The sequence below is a fragment of the Pogonomyrmex barbatus genome, unplaced genomic scaffold (genome assembly GCF_055798465.1).
Source record: "Pogonomyrmex barbatus isolate J1 unplaced genomic scaffold, ASM5579846v1 scaffold2, whole genome shotgun sequence".
Lineage (NCBI taxonomy): Eukaryota > Metazoa > Arthropoda > Insecta > Hymenoptera > Formicidae > Pogonomyrmex > Pogonomyrmex barbatus.
The window spans coordinates 5,308,612-5,327,508 of NW_028297116.1; the positions used below are offsets into that span (position 1 = coordinate 5,308,612).

General features: G+C 39.9%; 1 protein-coding gene across 12 annotated transcripts; it reads right to left on the minus strand.

Annotated features, from left to right (window-relative positions):
- Nucleotides 1-571: 571 nt before the first annotated feature.
- MEP-1 (zinc finger protein MEP-1) lies at nucleotides 572-18,841 on the minus strand. Of its 12 annotated transcripts, none has more exons than XM_011640573.3 (10): nucleotides 18,662-18,841; nucleotides 12,056-12,299; nucleotides 9,050-9,149; nucleotides 5,865-8,249; nucleotides 5,662-5,750; nucleotides 4,341-4,478; nucleotides 3,469-3,645; nucleotides 3,025-3,147; nucleotides 2,708-2,812; nucleotides 572-2,587 (listed from the first exon to the last, which is right to left on the minus strand). In XM_011640573.3, exons 3-10 carry the CDS (start codon nucleotides 9,117-9,119, stop codon nucleotides 2,273-2,275), a joined length of 3,402 nt encoding a protein of 1,133 aa, XP_011638875.2. In that variant the 5' UTR covers nucleotides 9,120-9,149; nucleotides 12,056-12,299; nucleotides 18,662-18,841; the 3' UTR covers nucleotides 572-2,272. The 12 variants fall into 12 exon arrangements, with proteins under 12 accessions (XP_011638875.2, XP_011638885.2, XP_011638900.2 ...); XM_011640583.3 differs by lacking the exon at nucleotides 18,662-18,841 and adding an exon at nucleotides 18,392-18,622; XM_011640598.3 differs by lacking the exon at nucleotides 12,056-12,299.
- Between the last annotated feature and the right edge of the window lie 56 nt (nucleotides 18,842-18,897).

The window sequence follows — 18,897 nt, forward strand, 5'->3', positions numbered from 1 at the left end:
ATTATACATTTATATTTGATTTTTTCTTGTATCATTTATCTATTATGTATTCTGATAATTTTAAGAAGTTTTATATATAATTTTATATTTAACACATTTCAATAAAATTCAATTTCAAAATAACAAAATATAAAATATGCAAATAGATATACAATTACAATTCACAAGCATTGCTAACTATGATTTTGCTATGTGCTTTGGGAGGTATTGATCAATGAGGTATTCTACCTGATAATCAAATATTTTTTAGGAAAATTTTATTTTTCACTAATTTTTATCATTTTTAGGAAACATTAGTGGCCCATCGATTTGATCTATTTAAAAAAATATTTTATGGCTGAACTACAGCATATAAGTTGATATTAAAAATTTGATATAAAAAAAAATAAATTTCTAATCACAAATATAGATCTTTTATGCATATCTTGTAATGAGATGAACAAGAAAAATATATATAGATAGATTTTAATCATATTTCTTGGTTAACACATACAATTTTCATTGATCTTCGTTAGAGTGTAATAAATTTGGAAACATAATGTATATGAAGGTTCGAAATATATTGCAAGAATTTTAATTCAATGTTGATACACACTTTATTTTTATAATCATATAATATTGTACAAATTATTACAATAAACTATATATTTCTGTAATTATGTCTGTTTCTTAGTTTTATCAACATGGCTTGCCATAAGCGTTTGGCAAGATAGCAGAATTAAATAATACAGCCATACAGTGCACAAAAATGCACTATCTCGTATATCTTTCACTGATTTTACGATTTCCTCTAAAATTATATCCTACAATAACGTACAAAAAAATTATATCGGGATAAATTGAAATTGCTAAATTAAACCCGTTACTTCTTTTATAACGTCTATCTACATATGATGTAATCCTATAATCGTTTCGGAGTGTATACAAGAAGAAAATGAAATGAATAGTCTCTTCTTGTGTACTACATTATATTGCTATACTATATAACTTTACATATTTATATATATAATATCGTGTATGTTTATATTATATATATACATATATAAATGTAAATGTACGCCGCGTTGTGTGTGCTAACAGGATCAATGTTCCATTTCATATTCACGTTTATCATTTATCAGAAAAAATGTATACACGAGTTGTGTGTGCCATCCTATTTTATTGATATATTTCTGTATATTATATTCTATGTTAATGTACATTTTTGTTTTTATAGGAGCGTTAAAATAAAACTGGATATTTTTCTGCTCTTATTACAGTACACGCGACTAAAGGGATTCAAAAACCTATAGTAATATAGATACAATTTACAAGTTCGGATTTAAAAAAAAAAACGAAGATTTTTCATGTTACATAAATTATTTCATACACACAATTTTATGAAATATCATAAATAAAGCATGATGATAATTTCAGTAACTATTAAACAAAAAAAAAGTCTGACGATGAAATGAGAAAAAGTATATCATGTCTCCAGAACCAGATGGTAGCTAGTATACACTTGTCGTTAGTACCTGTATACCATAGATTCGCGAGACAGTCGTGGGCACTCTGGTCAATTAGTACAATTTATCGCATCGTATATCGTTCGGAAACTACTTCGCAAACATGATGTTTATCATCCTATCAAATCGGAGATTAAGGACAATTTCATTGTCCCAAAGTCACATTAGCATCATAATAACAAAATAGAATAAATTCGAATATATTTATCTTAGAAAAAGAATTTACATTATAGAGAATTTGCTATGCAAGAGAGTAAATCCGTATTGCGCGTGACGTATTACGGCGCATTTTCGTCATATTGAAATGTAAATACACTTGATATTTCGCGTAAAAGTCCATGTTACACATATAGGCGTTTATAGGTCGGGAGTATGCAGCTCTAGGAGTTAACCAAGGAATCAGACTGAAGGCCACCCTTTAATGTTTTTACAGTCTATTTTATGTAGGTCCGATAACAACAATAAAAATTCTTAAATAAATATATATCGGTATAATCATTGATGGAATATTATTACGCAGTCAACTAGTTTCCTTTGTTGTTCAAGAGTTGTAAGTTTTTTTTTCTTTTTCTTTTCCCTCGTTTTTCGTTTTTTTTTCTCCTTTAGATGTTGGAATTAATTCGCCTTAAAGCATAGTATACATACACATGTACACGTTAACGGCACGTTAACCACTGTACGTTCGCAGTGATCGATAATAGAGTACCACAAAGAGTTATGCGAAATTCGATCAGACAAGACACAAGTATCACTCAAGCTCATCATTGCTATTTTCCCCTGCCTTGAATCGCACCGGATCTGGTTGTGGGTTTCGCCGGTTGCGGAATAATCGTGATCTCGTCGTTAATCTTCAATGGCTTTAGAAGCGAATCGTTCGATCTGGACGATGGAGACGCGGGCGCATTCTTCTTATCCATTACTCTCTTCGCTACGACACTGTGCGCCGAATACACGTGATTCTCGAATTGCTTATACATTCCGAATGTGGCAGTGCAAACTGTACATTTATATGATAGATGTGCTGGTTTTAATGTCATCCCGTGATCTCGAGCAACATGATTTAATAATTTCCATTGATATACCTAGAAATCAACACGAACAAAAGTCACACAAATAACGCTTATATTCTCGCTTTCTTTTTTGGAAATAAAAGCTTTTATTATTAATCAAATAGATAAAAAGGAAAAAAGAATAAAACTTACCCTGCCACAAGCTGGACAACGACCTGCATCTTTCCCTTTATTTGCTGCCTCTTGCATACTGGACGTAACAAGTCCATGAGATCCTAATAAGTGTCTTTCCAAACCCTATTCAGAGAAAAAGAATGTAAACATGTAATTTTTAATGATTTTTCTTATATTCTTAAAATCAAATCAGAATTGAAATTTATATTTCATTAAAATTGATGTCTAGAGAATACTCTTATATAAATATATCGATATATTTTCTACAATTAAAAATAATTGTATTGTAATTATAAAAATATTTTTATTAATCAATGACATATAAAAAAAATTACCTGATCTGTGAAAAATCGGAATTGGCATTTCTGGCAGTTTAATGGAGGTCTGTTATAAATCATCTTTGGATGTATTTTTACTTTGTGGATCCATTGCATATGATTTCGTAATTGTTCTAGATCCTAAAATAAATACAACGGTATGTCATATAAAATAATATGCAAAGATTTATATATTATTGTATATAACTTATTAGTTATTAATTATCTACTATATATAATGTTATCGATAACATAAAAATCAAAAATACAATTCTATATAATCAAATTTTTTATAATTGTATAATTTAAATTTTCAAATTTGAATTCAATTTATATAAATTATTGCTGATAATTGTCTATAGAAAATTTTGTATTTCTTTTTAAAAATTTTTACGCAACTCCAAACAACTCCAACAAAAGTATCATAGAAAATAAAAATCTATAAATTTATTGTGCATTTACCTTAATATATCCATCACAAATTTCACATATAACAAACGTATTTTTTCCTCCAGATTTTGAAGAAGTTCCTGATCCTGGAATGGAGGTTTGAGATGTTGTACGTGGTAATGGAGTAATAGATATACTTGGCTGACTTAATAATTTTGCTGTAGGATTTTTTGGACTGGCTGTTGTGTTCTGAAAAATATAAAGTACTGACGTTATTTAAGAAACACGGAATTCATGTCTAATCAATAATGTTACTTTCATAAATTATATAACAATAAATATTTTTCATTATTATTTATTAATATCCGCCTAAAAGATCTTTTATTAAATTTGTATATATTAATTGTAAATTTCCTTTTTTTCCCAAATAATGTGTTTTTTTCGACTTGACTCAATTATATTCTGCAAAGATTAATAATAATGTATCAAATATATGAAACATTGTTTCCCAATTTATTAAGCTTTTTTATGACTGTGTAATAATTTATTATGTTTTTAAAGATTAAAATCAACACCCGTATTTCTATTAAGTAAAATTATTAATATATTAGTTGTGATGGAAATTTAGCTTACATTGTCACACATGGACAGAAAGGTGTAAAATGAATATCGGGAACATAGATATAAATATGTCCTTTAGATATTACATATATGTATACCATTAATTATACATAAACTGTCGATTTGTATAAGTAAATGTAGGTAAGTATGTTCTCATTAGCAGTGTTAAGATTTTTAAGCAACTACAAGTACACAATCGTGACTAGATTTAGGGAATGTTAAAAGCCCCTTTTTTGTTCTTTTTGTATTTGCAAGACACATCACTCATGCGACATCTCACGAAATCAGTTACTCTCCCCGGTTACTTTCCAATAATTATTTACCTGTGACGAGGACAACCTAGACAGAGAGTCGATTACGTTGGGTACAAGTGCAATTGGTGTGGGTTGACCGGAACTGCCGCCGCTACTGCTACTCACTCCCGAGACAGCCGACATGACAGTCCCAGAGCCACCCACCACCTGCCACCACCCATATATCTTGTTTACTAGTTCTTGGAGTTTTCAAATGTATTTAAAGTGATAGAGTTCGCGCGAGCGTGTACGTGTTTCGCGAGCACCATTACGAAGACCAGAGAACGCGTACATCTCAAAGAGAGAAAAGAAAAAAAACAAAAATGACATATATCTATCACTTCATTGTTAAGTGACAAATGTAATGCATGAGACATGTATTATACGACGATGGTTATTCCCAATATTTTTTTTTGCTTAAGTTAACAGTTCTCTTGTGAATGCCGATGCAGTTTTGACTACCATGAGATCATACATTATACAAATACTCTACATGTGCGATGTATTCCGCGTTAATGAATCACAAAGTTTAATAATATTAGCATTTTTTATACAGACAGTAAGAGAGTACCGTTACTATATCCTTTTCGCAATTAACTGGATGGCTTTCGTCGGCGTACATATTTACACCGAAGAAAATTTGATTAAATATATGCTGAAAACTTCCATCTTTCTTTTAATGTTTTTACCCATCTTATATAGTATTTATAAATATTGATTTAAGTACGCGCTTTAGGCAACTTATGTTCGTACTTTGTTGAAGATGGCGTAAATGTCAATTTATGATAAAATAAAATAATATGTCTCTCTAGAAAATAATACTTAATAAATAACATCATAGTAGCCGAACAGTATGCAGATATAATTTAATGCAAATATTCTGGGTACATATAGCATGAAACTTTTATGCAGCATGTGAATTGCGTTTTCTTCTAATCTTAAAAAGGGCATGACTTGTCATAATTTTCATTGCCCTTGTATGTTAGTAAGCATATTGAACTTATAAGATATATATATATATATATATATATATATATATATATAAAATAAAAATATGGCAGCATACAAATCATAATATATAATTGTGTAATATATATTAGCGCTTCCTAAAAAGATAACAACGAATATGTGTCTATTGCTTCTAATATAAAGATTTCGAATTAAAAACTCGTTCATTCCTCATTCATTCTTCGTTTACTCTGGCATATATTCTTTTCTCAATTTCGATAAAGTACGAGTTTTTAATTTTTAAACGCATTTGGTGATTTATCTTTTCTCGCTAAATCTAATTATTAATATTCGCATATGCCCAATGAGTACACATTTATATAAGAGAAAATGTTATTATTACCTGGAATATTTGGTTACTACCAAATTGATAAGACGTGGGTACCAATAAACCAGAAGATGTGGGACGATACATCATTCCTGCAACATTGTCTGAAATACAGCTTACATTAATACATCGTCGATACAAAGTATAAGAGTGTGCAATAGAAATTTCTTTGAAAAAGACATTTTCTTTTGCTATGAAAGCGCTATGAAAAAAATTACCTTGCCGCATTGTAGTAGCACCTGGCCGCAATGTTTTCAGATCGGTTGTATATCTTGGTTGCATTGGCGGTCGTCCTCTTCCACGACCCGTGATTGGCGTAGGGAGCAATTTTGGTAACAATGGTTGAGGACCTTTAGCGCTCATCGCCATGGCTGCGAGCGCATTTGGATTGGTTGGACCGACCGGTCGCGCACGATTTAGACGCGGTATTTTGGCCGGCGGTTCCCAGTCCACCGCGGGCTCTAGGTTCCTTTCCGGTCTAAACTTTTTCGTGCAGGCGAGGATGTGCCGCGTCAATTTACCCTTCTGATTATCTTCAAACGGACAATTCGGGCATTGGTGGAAAGCAGGACCACGCTCTAATCTGCCGCGAGTATTATGCTCCGCTTCCATGTGATATAGGATATCGTGTGGACTACGAACTTCCATCGGGCAGAAATTACACTTGTAAACGTAATTGCGCATATGCGGGGTTTCTAGATGATGCTGCATGACTAATGTCGATTCCGTTTTAAAGCTACAGAACTCGCATTTCTTCATTTCTAAATGGAATGGTTCGTTATTTTCTTTACTAAATTCTAAATTCTTGATAAGTGAATTAATAGCTATTTGAGTCTCGGCCGATGTACTACCCTTGCCTTGTTTACGCTTTTGAGTCCGTAAGAGATCAGTTTGCACAAACTCCTGAACGAGGTTCATTCCGATTTGCATAAAGAACTTTCCCAATGGCTGTTCGAAGTATGTCGGTATTTTATTTCTGTCATCTTGCCTTAAATCATGTTTGTCACCTATACTACTGAATCCGTGCTCGATCAAGTCGATCGAACTGTCTCGATCATCGTCGTCTCGCTTGCTTTTTCCTTCATTTTCATCCTCAGATTTATCGCTACCCCTTTTAATAATATCCATATAATCATCTTTATTTTCTTCATCATTCTTATTCTCGTCAGCGAGTCTTCTCAACTTTTCTTCTTTTTCTCTCTCCTCTATGTTTCTTTCTAATTTGGTGACATACTCTTTTAATGGTTTTAAGGGTGGTTTTTCGTATACATAAGGTACTATGAAAGATGGTGCTTCAACCACGAACATATCGTCGGTCAAGGTCGGTAATATCGGCGCTATCGTTGGCGTGACTGTAGTCATGCTACTGGTTTTCGGACTCAACTGTGCCGTTTTTGAAGTCATGGGTACTGGAGTGATGGTTGTCCTCATATTGGGATACATCGTCTGCGTTGTTATGCCGCTCATTGGGACAACCGAGAATGGGCTGGAGTTGGAGACAGAATGATGAGGTTTGCTGTTACTTACGGGCACTCCGCTGCGTCCCGAAAGGATGGAGTTTGTGTCTATTATAACTAACGTGGGCTCCTTCTTTCCGCCCTTGACGGATTTACTACCGGCAGCGATCTCCACCAGCCGCTTTGTATCGTTAACAACGATAGTGGTTTTACTGTTTCTAACTGGTGACTTCAGCTTAGAATTCTCCTTGTCTTTGCTGTCGATGACAGCCAGTGGATCTTCCGGTTTAATCTCTTCTATGTCAGATCCATCGTCGTCCACTTCCTCCTCCAACTCCTTCTCTATGTAGCTCGTTCGTTTGATGTTGCGCGAACTCCTTCTTGGCGTGATATTACTAAGATCTACCTGTTTCCGTGATTTCCTCTGTTTCATGGAATCTTTCATAGCACGTTCCAGTGACGTATCGTGATCGCTGTTTTTCGCACTGTCAGTTATTTCCTCGATATCGGGACTGCCACAACTTCCGTTCTCTTCACAGAGCTTGACATCTGACTTTTCCATACTGCTATCAGCAATCTCATCATCACTGTCACAGCTACAGTTTGATAACATGTCATTGTTGCCCTGCTTCTCAATGTTTTTCTCCGACATAAACACATCATCATTATCCAGTTGTATTTCTGTGATACTCTCATCGAGACACTCTACATCAGAGTTATTACTCTGTTCATCTACTTCCATAACTTCATAAGATGTGTTTTTACACTCGGTTATTTCAGTTTTAGACACTTCACTAGAATTGTTCGTCTCACTGACACCATCTGATGATTTGGATACTTTAAAGTCATTTTTCAAATCAAACTCAGTTTCACCCTGCTTACTAGTATTACCTATAGCTTCATTTTGTTCACTGTCTTCATTCTTACTTTCTTGAATCTCAACTGCTCTTTCAGGATCATCCTCGTCATCCTCCTCGTCACCTTCTTCCTCCTCCTCCTCTTCCTCCTCCTCTTCTTCTTCATCATCATCCTCTTCCTCAGTGATAATATCCTTTAATGCAGTCTTGCTTATATCATCGCTAGTATCCATATATTCTTCATTGTTAGCACTATAGTTCCCATTGACACCATTTGGGATAATCATATCTGCAAACAGTTAGGAAATGAGTTATAATTAACACAAGTGTTCATTGTTTGTTAAATAAATAAGATCTTAATTATTTTAAGACACCAATAAAAGACATAAAAAAAAATGTATCAGATTCCAAATTATTAAAAATAAAAATAATAAAGTAATAAAAATAAAAAGTTTGAATTTTATTTAAGCCTGTAATTTAAAAATAAATTCATTACGTCTAAATTTATTACGTTTAACATACCATAAATATTTCTAGTAACAAATGTATTCCTGCCTTTAAATATAAGATTATAAAAATTCAAAGCAGTCTTCTAAATTATAAATATTGCACAAAAATATTGCATGACAGTATAAATGTTCCAAAGCAATCTACTGAAGACATTTTCAGGCTGATACCAAATAACAATGTTTACGTAAAATGTCACATATAAATCAAACTATATGATCAGTAATAAATAAAATTTAACGATATTAGTTCCATCAAGATTTCTTCGCGCTTGTAGATAAATGGATACATACACGACATTTATGTAAATTACAACAAGAACTTGCTTTACAATACATATAAAAAATAATTATTCTGTATTTTCAGACAGACGAAGATGTCGGGATTATACTCGGATGTGGAATTTGATACCGGCTACAAAAAGACGTTGAGGTATCGCAGAAAAGTCTCAAGATTTACAGAAATCCAAGAAGATGTACAATCCAGAGGAGGATCTGGACGCGAACCAAATGGTCGAGAGGCAACTTCACCAAGCGTCACAGTATGAACACGTACAACCGCGGGACAGGCGGCTACGCTCACCTTTCGGATGCTTGTCGGGACTGTTCCGAGAAGAGTCCTTGGCAGCAGACTCTTCCAGCGTGCCTTCCATGAGTCCACCGCGGTCCGCCGCGCGGTCGATCTAAACAATTAACGATAGCACTGATAACAATCGGCAAGATAGGACGAGACGAGACGACGACGTTCGTTCAGGCTGCACGTTCTGCGACCTCGCGGGGCGGCCTGACGGGGGTGCGAGAGGGGAGAAGGGAATTTTTAGCGGGGCCGAATTTTTCAAAATGGCGCTGCGAATTCCGCACTTGCGTCCGCTCTCGCTCCCATAACCAACAAACTTCCGTCCGTCCTGAGGGGGGTATCCGACGTCGCGCGCGCACGGGCACGCGGTCATGCCGCGCGCCCGGGGAATTTCGGACGAACGCGGCGACAGCGACAGCAATGACGACGACGTTGTCCGAGATTCCTGAAGCGTCGTCGAGTACACTCTCTCTCTCTCTCTCTCTCTCTCTCCCTCTCCCCCTCTGTCTCTCTCTTCTTCCTCTCTCTTGGTGCGCGAGCGAGTACACGATCCGCCGTGCTTGCACGCGCGCACACGCGACAACCGACGGACGAACGAACGAACGGACAGACGGATGGATGGACGGACGAACGGACGGATGGACGGACAGACAAACGGATGGTCGAACGGACGGACGGTCAGACGGATGCACACGAACGGGTGTTCCGAGACTCCTGGCCCCGAGAGAATTCGCGCTAAAACAGTTAGCGTCGTTTCGCACGAACTTGTGTTCGCTAACCACCGCTAGCTTCTGCGAGTCAGTCGCCAATCAGTCACTCACTCACTCCATCAATCCATCAGCCAACCAGCCAACTGGTCTGTCAGTCAGTCGTTGATGCCGATCCTCCGTGTGCGCGCCGCATTTCGCTGTCTTCTTTTCTCTTAATCCTCGCAACCTCTTCTCTATACCTACACCCAGAAAGATCCCGACGCACGCGGAGTATACGTGTACGTACAGGGTAGCGACTGCGCGCGCGCAAAGCTTTCCGACGAGGCGCTACACATTAGACAGGCACGACAGGACGATGAGGATGAGGATGATAAGAACGAGATAATGCCCATCAATCGGATTCGCGGATCTCTCTTTGTAAATGTCCTGTTCGCGAATCCGGGGAGGTTTCGCATTACCGTGGCCGCCCGCGGGATACGTCGTCGTCCAAGAGCGTGACGTTCACACCACGAACCTCTCGCGATGTACCCCGGCGTCGTGAGGAGGGGCTCAGGCAAGAGGGAAGGGAGGCAAGAAAGCGACGAACTCGCGCGACGACTTTGGACTCCGGGCTTGTCATCTCGAGAGAAACGTTTAACGAGAAAGAGAGGAGGAGGGGGGAGGGAGAGGGGAAGAACGGCGAAATCCTCGGTCATCAACCAGGACGGTGTCAACGTAGAGGTTATAACGCGTTACGGTAACCCGGGACGACGAAGAAGAGAAAGATCTCTCTCGACAGAGAGATGATTCTCCTCTTTCTTCCGATCAACCTGACGGATGATCGACGGTCCAGTTGGTCCTTTCCGCTCCAGATTGAAGGAGGCAATCTCCTCCGGGGCTCTTTTCTCCTCAGCGGTGTTCGTCGGACGCGGCTGCTCTCGGGGCATCGCATCGACGCGATCACTCCCGCGCTTACCGACGCGAAACGCGCGTGTTTTCTTCGCCAGCCTGACGTCGTCGATCCCGTTTCGAACACTTGGTGGCCCCCTCCCGGTCTCTCCTGACACCGCGAAATGCTGGTCGAGACGAGACGAGACGAGACGAGACGAGACATCACGTCACGTCACGTCATGTCGCGTAACGTCATTCCGCACGCGTTCTCTTATGCTCTTCTCTTATGCACTTCTCGCTCCTATTATTTCTCCCTTTTCTCTTTCCCGCTCTTATTCCTTGCCGTCGCTTCCGCGCGCGCGATGCGGGCAACCGCACCGATCTCGGAGTGCAGGAAGGTGCACGCCGACGCGAGACCGAGAGCTTGCGGCTCTCCTGAGCGCGAGGCGAGACGAGGAAAGGAGAGGAGAGAAGAAAGAAGAGAAGAGAAGAGAAGAGAAGAGAAGAGAAGAGAAGAGAAGAGAAGAGGAGAGAAGAGGAGAGGAGAGGAGAGGAGAGGAGAGAGGAGAGGAGAGGAGAGGAGAGAGGAGAGAAGAGAGAGAAGACAGGAGAGGCGAGGCGAGGCGACTCCCAGGTGGTGTTTACCGTATCCAGAAACGCCTTCGTTTCCCAATCTGAACGCGTCCTCGTTTATTCCCGGCGACGGGCCCTCGTCCACCCTCGTGCGTCGACTCGCGATGGTTTCAACGGCCGTCAGGAAGATACACTCTTGGGCGATGCACTCGACTCGACTCGATTCGACTCAACTCGACTCAACTCGACTCGACTCGACGCGCCGCCGAGGACGCGACGACGCGCGCTCGAGAGCGCAGGAGCGCAGACGGACGGACGAACGGACGGGGAGACAAACGAGAGCGAGAGAGCGAGAGAGCGAGAGAGAGAGAGAGAGATAGCGGATAGCGCACACGCACCATGCACGCACCGGTCGGAGTATAAAAGCTCGTTGATGCGATGCAAGTGATCAGCGAGGGTCGCCGTCGCGGCTTTCATTCATGTCGCGCGTAATTCTCACATCATGCACTCTCCACGCGTCTTCCACTCTCGCTGTACCTCGTCAGCTACTGCAAACTATGCGTTGGAAAGTAGAAGCTCCCGTTCTCGAGTGTGCGAGAGTGCAGAAGGTACAGGTGACGCGCTAGCTGGGAGCCGCTTCCCTCCCGCCACCACCCTCACCCCCTCCGTCTCACCGGAGAAGTTGAGGTTAATTTTTCCGAGTTCTCCAGTCTTCTCCAAATGCGAATTTAACGTGCTCCCCTTTTCTCTCTCTCTCTCTCTGTCTGTCTTTCAGCTCGTCCAATCGTTCGTCTAACGTCCTAGTCGATTCTGATCTCTCCGAGAGAGACCTTGATTGTCGCATGACGTATATACGCACCTAGAGACGAGGAGCAAGAAGAAGACGAAGATGACGAGCGTACAGCGATTTCACGGCGAGGGCAACGACGGGGTTGTCTACGCGAGCGTCGGACGACGCGACATCATCGCGATCCTCGTCGGTGACGGCGACGTCGTCGCTGGCTGCCGCCCGTGGTGCGGTGTCCGTGTAGGGCAGTCGCGATATTCCCTTCCGATAATTACTCGTGGGAGGCACGGGGTTACACGCGGTTTATTCACAAAACCTGTAAATAGGGAGCACACATTCATCGCTGATGATTGGCACACTAGAGGGCAGGCACGACGGATGGGAAGCGTTAAAAAAGTTGCGATCAGGACCGTAGCGAGGACCGCGGCGCGCATCCCCTCCGATCCCCCCGGCGCGCTTTAAAGGCCCGTCCAGATGAGAGACTTGCATATATTCCCCTTGCATATTAAATGTATATATGTACGTGCAAGAAAAATCGACCAATCGCGCGCGCGCACACCGACGCGACGAACGCGACAATATGGCACCCCTCGCCCCCCCGCCCCGCCCCATGGGGCCAGTTTGATTAGTCGTCCCTGCCTAACCCACGGTAAATCCGTCTGGATGAACCTTCAGAAAGTACAGCTGCGCTTTTGTTTTTTTTTTTTCTTTCATGAGAAATATCACCGGGGGGGGGGGGGAGGGGGAAGAGAGACAGGAACAGAGAAGGTGGAGGAGAGAGGCGGTTCCTAGGAGAGATCGTTGTCAGATAGGTCCGTTGTACGATGTCCGTATCGCGGATTCTCACTTATTTACTTGGATCCCGGCATATCTTTCGGCACAGCAAAAATACGCGATCAAACCTGTACGAGATATCCCGCTTTACTACCGTGTCGATTTTCTTCTCGATTTATTTCCCCGGCCAAATTAGTGTCGTTTTTCCCCCCTACAAAGATGTCCGCCAGCTTTCGTATAATAATTTGCAGACGGAAGCAGACTTTCATAAAATATCGTAAAATCGTATCCTCCAATAAATCGTAAACAGATGTTGAAACTTAATATTTCCATAAAAATGGAAGAATGGCTTTGAGATCGAATCCTGATTAATTCACTTGGCAATCAATTGTGTAAAACATTTAAAAACATTTAAAAAATATGATGTGTCGTAATGTATTAGAGACAACGAAAAATTAATAAACAATACAATATGTAATATGCTAAGCTAAGTCTCAAATAATTAGAGAATAAAGAAGGCAACTCTCAGCGAACTCGATCTTGGCAGTCTGATAATTTTTCTTTTATTATTATTATTATTATTATTATTATTATTATTATTACTACTACAATTATTAATTTTTGGCGTGTAGTTCGTGATATAAGCAAAAATTAATTTCAAATTTATATATATATATATAAATTTATTTAAAAATTATTTACATATAAATGCGAAATTAATTCTTGCTTATATCGCGAACTACGTGCCAAAAATCAATAATTTTAATAAAATAGCATTGAAATAAATTAACCATTGATTATGTTAATCGGAATTCGACCCAAGACATTTTGAGATCCAAACCGCTGAGAGACGTTGCTCTCTCGACGGGAGAGCTTTACAGGAAAAGTCGACCTCAAAGCCAAGTGTGTCTATTAAGCTCTAATACGATGACGTATCTTTTCACTGAGAGACGCTTTATCTTATAAATTATTGTCGAAAATTAAATATGTGATGAAAAGATGCTAAAACATAATAAACAGAACCCAAAGCTATCTTAGGGTCATCTTATCGCGTTAAGACAATATCCAACGGGGAAGCGATTAACTCCGGTAACGGTACAATGCCATGATGCCAAGAGGAAACGTGTAGCACCGTGCACGTCCTTCCGTCCTTAAATCCTCCACTCTCGTCGTTTAACTGAAGTAACAGTCTCTCCGAGAGTTTCTCAATTACGAGAGAGTTAATTAAAAAAGATAATTATTAACTATCGATCATTGAATTAATTTTTACGAAACGTATTTACAAAACATATTCATGCGCTCGTTATGTTCAGAATAATGATGCAAGTTTTTCGGGGGGGGGGGGAGAGGGGGGAGGAAGGTTTCCGAAATGTGTCGCGTTGCAGTGCTGCACGTTTCTTAACGAGCTAACGACCGGCCAGGAACGATGCGTATGCGTGGGCTACATCGAAATCAATTTTGGATTCCTCGTCTTCTCTCCGCATGACGTTTTTAACTGTTGAAATCGTTATTGTGCGCTCCGACGGTACACACAGCGTTGCCAAGTTTAGTACACGCAAAATCAATGCCGTAATAAAAGTAATAATAAAGCCGTTGAGTAGGAGTGAATTCTCGTATGCAAAATGGCTTTTTCATTGCAACGGGAAAATGTTCTCGGAATCAGTAAGGACTGAAAAATTTGAGATCCCTCTGCGTAACTCGCTCGATACCTTCTTAGATAATTTATCCTGCCGACATATTTTTTAAGGGAAAGAGAGAAAGAGAGAAAGAGAGAGAGAGAGAGAGAGAGAGAGAGAAAGAGAGATTGCAAGATAATTTATATTAAAAACTTGTTATTTTTATTTATCAGTAAGATTAGTTATTTCTCTACACAAGAGACACGTAGAAATTCTAAATATTTAAAAAAAAAAGTGTTAAAAAATTTAGCAGAATAACAGATGTTTTTTTTTCATGTATTTTTATACGTCTTTTATGTTTCATATGTATGATCTTTTTATATACGAGTTTCTAAATCACAGACCATATAAAGAAAGGAACTGAAAGAATCAGTGCAAGAACGAATCCCATGACTGAAGAGTTTTCTAAAATGTTCAAATTTTTAAAGAATGTGAGCATTTAAAACGCGTTATAATGCGTTATACAAAATGGAGATATTACACGGTGAATTTTGCGCTGTTTAAGGAATTAACATAAACGAGTGGCCGACAAACTTCCCGATTTCGGAAATTTACCTCGGAGACGAATTCGTAAAGTGAATCTTTCAATTTATTGACTCACCTATATCTCGTATCGAAACCGATTTTGACTTGAACCACAGCGAATCAACGTCACTATTGTCGCTAGAGTTGACTTTTTAGCGTTCGCATTTACGATAATTTGTATTTACATAAAAAATTGTTTTTCTACATCGTGATTATGACAGTCGATTGTAAATGCAGCGCTTCCTCGTCGTAGAAACGATACTTGCATTCGTGCAATTAATCGCACGACCGTGGCGCGAAGTTGGTCGTTTTAATTTGCCATTCCTCCTCTTCGCGCCCTTGTTTTTTTTTCTTTTATATGACAAAAGGAACGATAAACAAGCTCGTTTATTTGTAATCCTTCGAGGCAAGAAGCGAGCGCGGGTAACAGCGAACGTGACGGAGGAGCGGTGTTTCTCACGATTTCACCATATCTGTGTTTAACACGCGTAATTCAATCGCCGTTATACTTTTACTGGTGTTCGTAAGCTTAGGATTAGCGACGTTGTGCGCTAAAAAACTTCAACTAAAAAAAGGAAAAAAAAAAAGAAAAAAAATTGCTTCCCGATTCACAATCCGACGATAGCCGGATGGCTGTCATACATCACGTGGAATCGTAATTTCAATTAGCATTTCGTAAATTTTGGAATTATCTTGAAATCATAATTTGAAAAAATTAATGTCGAGTATTAACGAAGTCGTTACGATGAGTTTAAATACTTAACTTCTGGAACTATTATGACTTGTTATCGATATGAGTTATCTCACAAAAATCAGAGCCGATCTTCTTCGAGTCTTATCTTAGTTTTCACAAAGTGGACGAGATTAATCTTAATTTTCATAAAATGGATCAAAAACCGTTCGAAATAAAATTCTTTAAATTATTAGCGACTGCTCAACAAACAATGGAATTTTAAGCTGCCAATCGCAATTAAGATATTCGCTGTCTTCCAACGACGTGGAATCACGTATTTTCGCGAATTAAAAAAGGCAACCGGTGACGTAATATCATACATATCTTTTCGCAAATTAAATCCGATAATCATAGTTTTTACATATTAATATCAAATTAAATTTTATTCTCAATAATGTTATTAATATGATGTCATCTTATTTTGTTCATGAATAATTAAGATTTATTGATGTCCTCGTAAGTATCTTCAATATATATTTTCTTGCGTAAAAGAATAATTAAGATCATGTACATAAATTAGACGTTTCCAATTAAAAAGAAACCAATAGATACAAACTAATAGTAACATTACATTAATCTTGATGATTTTTTATTCACCAATATAATTATATATTACAACATATTTTATATTTTATTCTGACTTATTCTGATTTATTCTGACATAAAACGTAAAATATCTCGTAAACCATTCATTTTTTGATAACCTACTTTAATTTTTTTTCATGCATAGTATAATGTATGAATAAAGTATAAATATCATGTAAACTATTGACCTTTTGATATTTATATCTTAATATTTTTATATCCAGATTAATCAGAGGAATCTCATACTGCGTAACAAAAAATATATATAAGTATACAAAAAATATATTTTAAAAAATAGAGGATCATAAAAAATCTCGATAATAGCTCCATCTGAAAATGAATTAATATCATAATTATGTAACCCTCTCGAAATCTTGTAACTTTCGTCTGAAACTTTTTTTTTAAAATTGCATTGTTTGCGAGATATTTGACTGTATTCAGATTTTTGGCGCACTTGTGTGTGCGTGTGTGTGTACATCTATATCTTGCTGAATGGAAAATTATAATATTAATATAATGTTGCTGTTATTGTTTATTAGAAAATTGACTTCAGAGCTCGGAAATAAAATTCTTCGAACGTCAACATTTCTGCAATTACACGATCATATCGTCTATCGCGAAAGAGAGAGAATGTAAATGGTGTCAGTGCCCCAATTCTAAGATTTTATTATAAATTTGAAGATAATTTGCTATACATTTTTGTTCCTTACCCTTACAAAGGCAATTCACGTAGAATTTACGGTTTTATCAAATTTCGGTACAGAATCTTCCAGATATTCCTTCTCTCTTACGTTTTTTGTTTATCTATTTCTTTTTCTTTGCGATGAGTGAGTGAGTGAAAGAATGGGAGGGGGGGGTGGAGAAGAGAGATGGAGAGAGAGAGAGAGAGAGAGAGAGAGAAAAAGGGGGGAGAGAGAAGGGGAAATGGGGGTGAGAAGAGGAGGAGGGGAAGGGGAGGGGGAGAGAGAGAGAGCGAGAGAGAGAGAGAGAGAGGAGGGAGGGAGGGAGGGAGGGAGGGAGGGAGAGGGAGAGGAGGGAGGGAGGAGAGGGAGGGAGGGAGGGAGGAGAGGAGAGGAGGAGGGAGGGAGGAGGGAGGGATGAGGGAGGGAGGGAGGGAGGGAGGAGGAGGGAGGGAGAGAGAGAGAGAGAGAGAGAGGAGAGAGAGAGAGAGGAGAAGAGAGAGAGAGAGAGAGAGAAGAGAGAGAGAGAGAGAGAGAAGAGAGAGAGAGAGAGAGAGAGAGAGGAGAGAGAGAGAGAGAGAGAGAGAGAGAGAGAGAGAGAGAGAGAGAGAGAGAGAGAGAGAGAGAGAGAGAGAGAGAGAGAGAGAAGGGGGAATGAGGGTGGAAAGGGGAGAGTGAGTGAGAGGAGAGAGAGGAGGCAGAAGGGGGGAATGGGGGTGAGAAGGGGAGGAGGGGAGGGAGAGGGGGAAGGAGGGGGGGAGAGAGAGAGAGAATATATGACAAATACAATTAATTTATATCGCAAAAATTGATCGTCGATAAAATAAATTGAAAAATGTTGACTCTAGATAAGAAAAAGTTATTTTTCTATAATTATATGAGATTATTATTTTTCATAAATGTCGCATGTAGAATGGAAAACTAATTGATACATAGAACAAAAAAAAAAAATTATTCGATCATCATTGACACAACGCGGATGCAAAATTGAAGTTCCGAGTTTCTGACATTGCTGGTTAATAACGAAATCCCTACTCTGGCCTCCATTTTGGAATCCTGGCATTGTTTACCGATGCAAGCGTGCCCGTCATCACGGCCGTATAGCGAAGAGAGGAGGTCGAAACACATACGTAGGCTTGTCGCACAGAATCGGACTGAAGAGGTTCCTGCGCGGCGGGACGAAAACTGCAATGGTGGGAGGCGGGAGAAACTAGAGGGAGAGAGAGAGACTCGAGGGGCGCCCGGTGGACGCGCTACGGTCCTGAGCACGTCGTTCCCCGCGAGCGTGTCGCAAGCGTGCTGCGAGCGTGCCGCGAGGAAAAAAACACAAAATCCAGACGAATCGCAGCGGCATCGTACGCGCGACGCGACGCGGTACGCGGATGCGCGGGATGGAGAAATTCGCCTCCTCTCGCTCTGTCTCCCTTGTACGTACCTGCATCCGCACGCATGTATGTACGTACGCGTTCACACACTCTCTCATTCATTTACTCGTTCGTTCACGCACGCCATGGCCACCGCGATAGCGAGGGGGACTGGTCGAATGCTCCCGCCATTTCTGCGTGACGGACCGCGGCTGCGACGTGCCGCCGCACGTCGAACAGCTGCCGACCGCGGCCTCGTCATCCCCCCGAACGACGATCGCCGCAACGCACGCAACGACACACGCACCCGGATTGCCGCGCTTATTTAAATTCCCACTGACCGTTCGTTCGGCGCGCCGGCGAACACCTGCGGTGGCACACGCGGTTCCCAACGTCGCCCACAATACGTCGGCGTTCCTCGTGTCGAGAGCCGACGAGCCGCTCGCACGCACACGATGTTTATTTCAGCCGCGACGTCACCGATCCGCTCCTCTTACTACCGTCGGCGAAACTGCCAAGATGGCAGACCGGCCGTCACGTGACCCGCGACGTTCCATGACGTATCGCGGATGTTAAA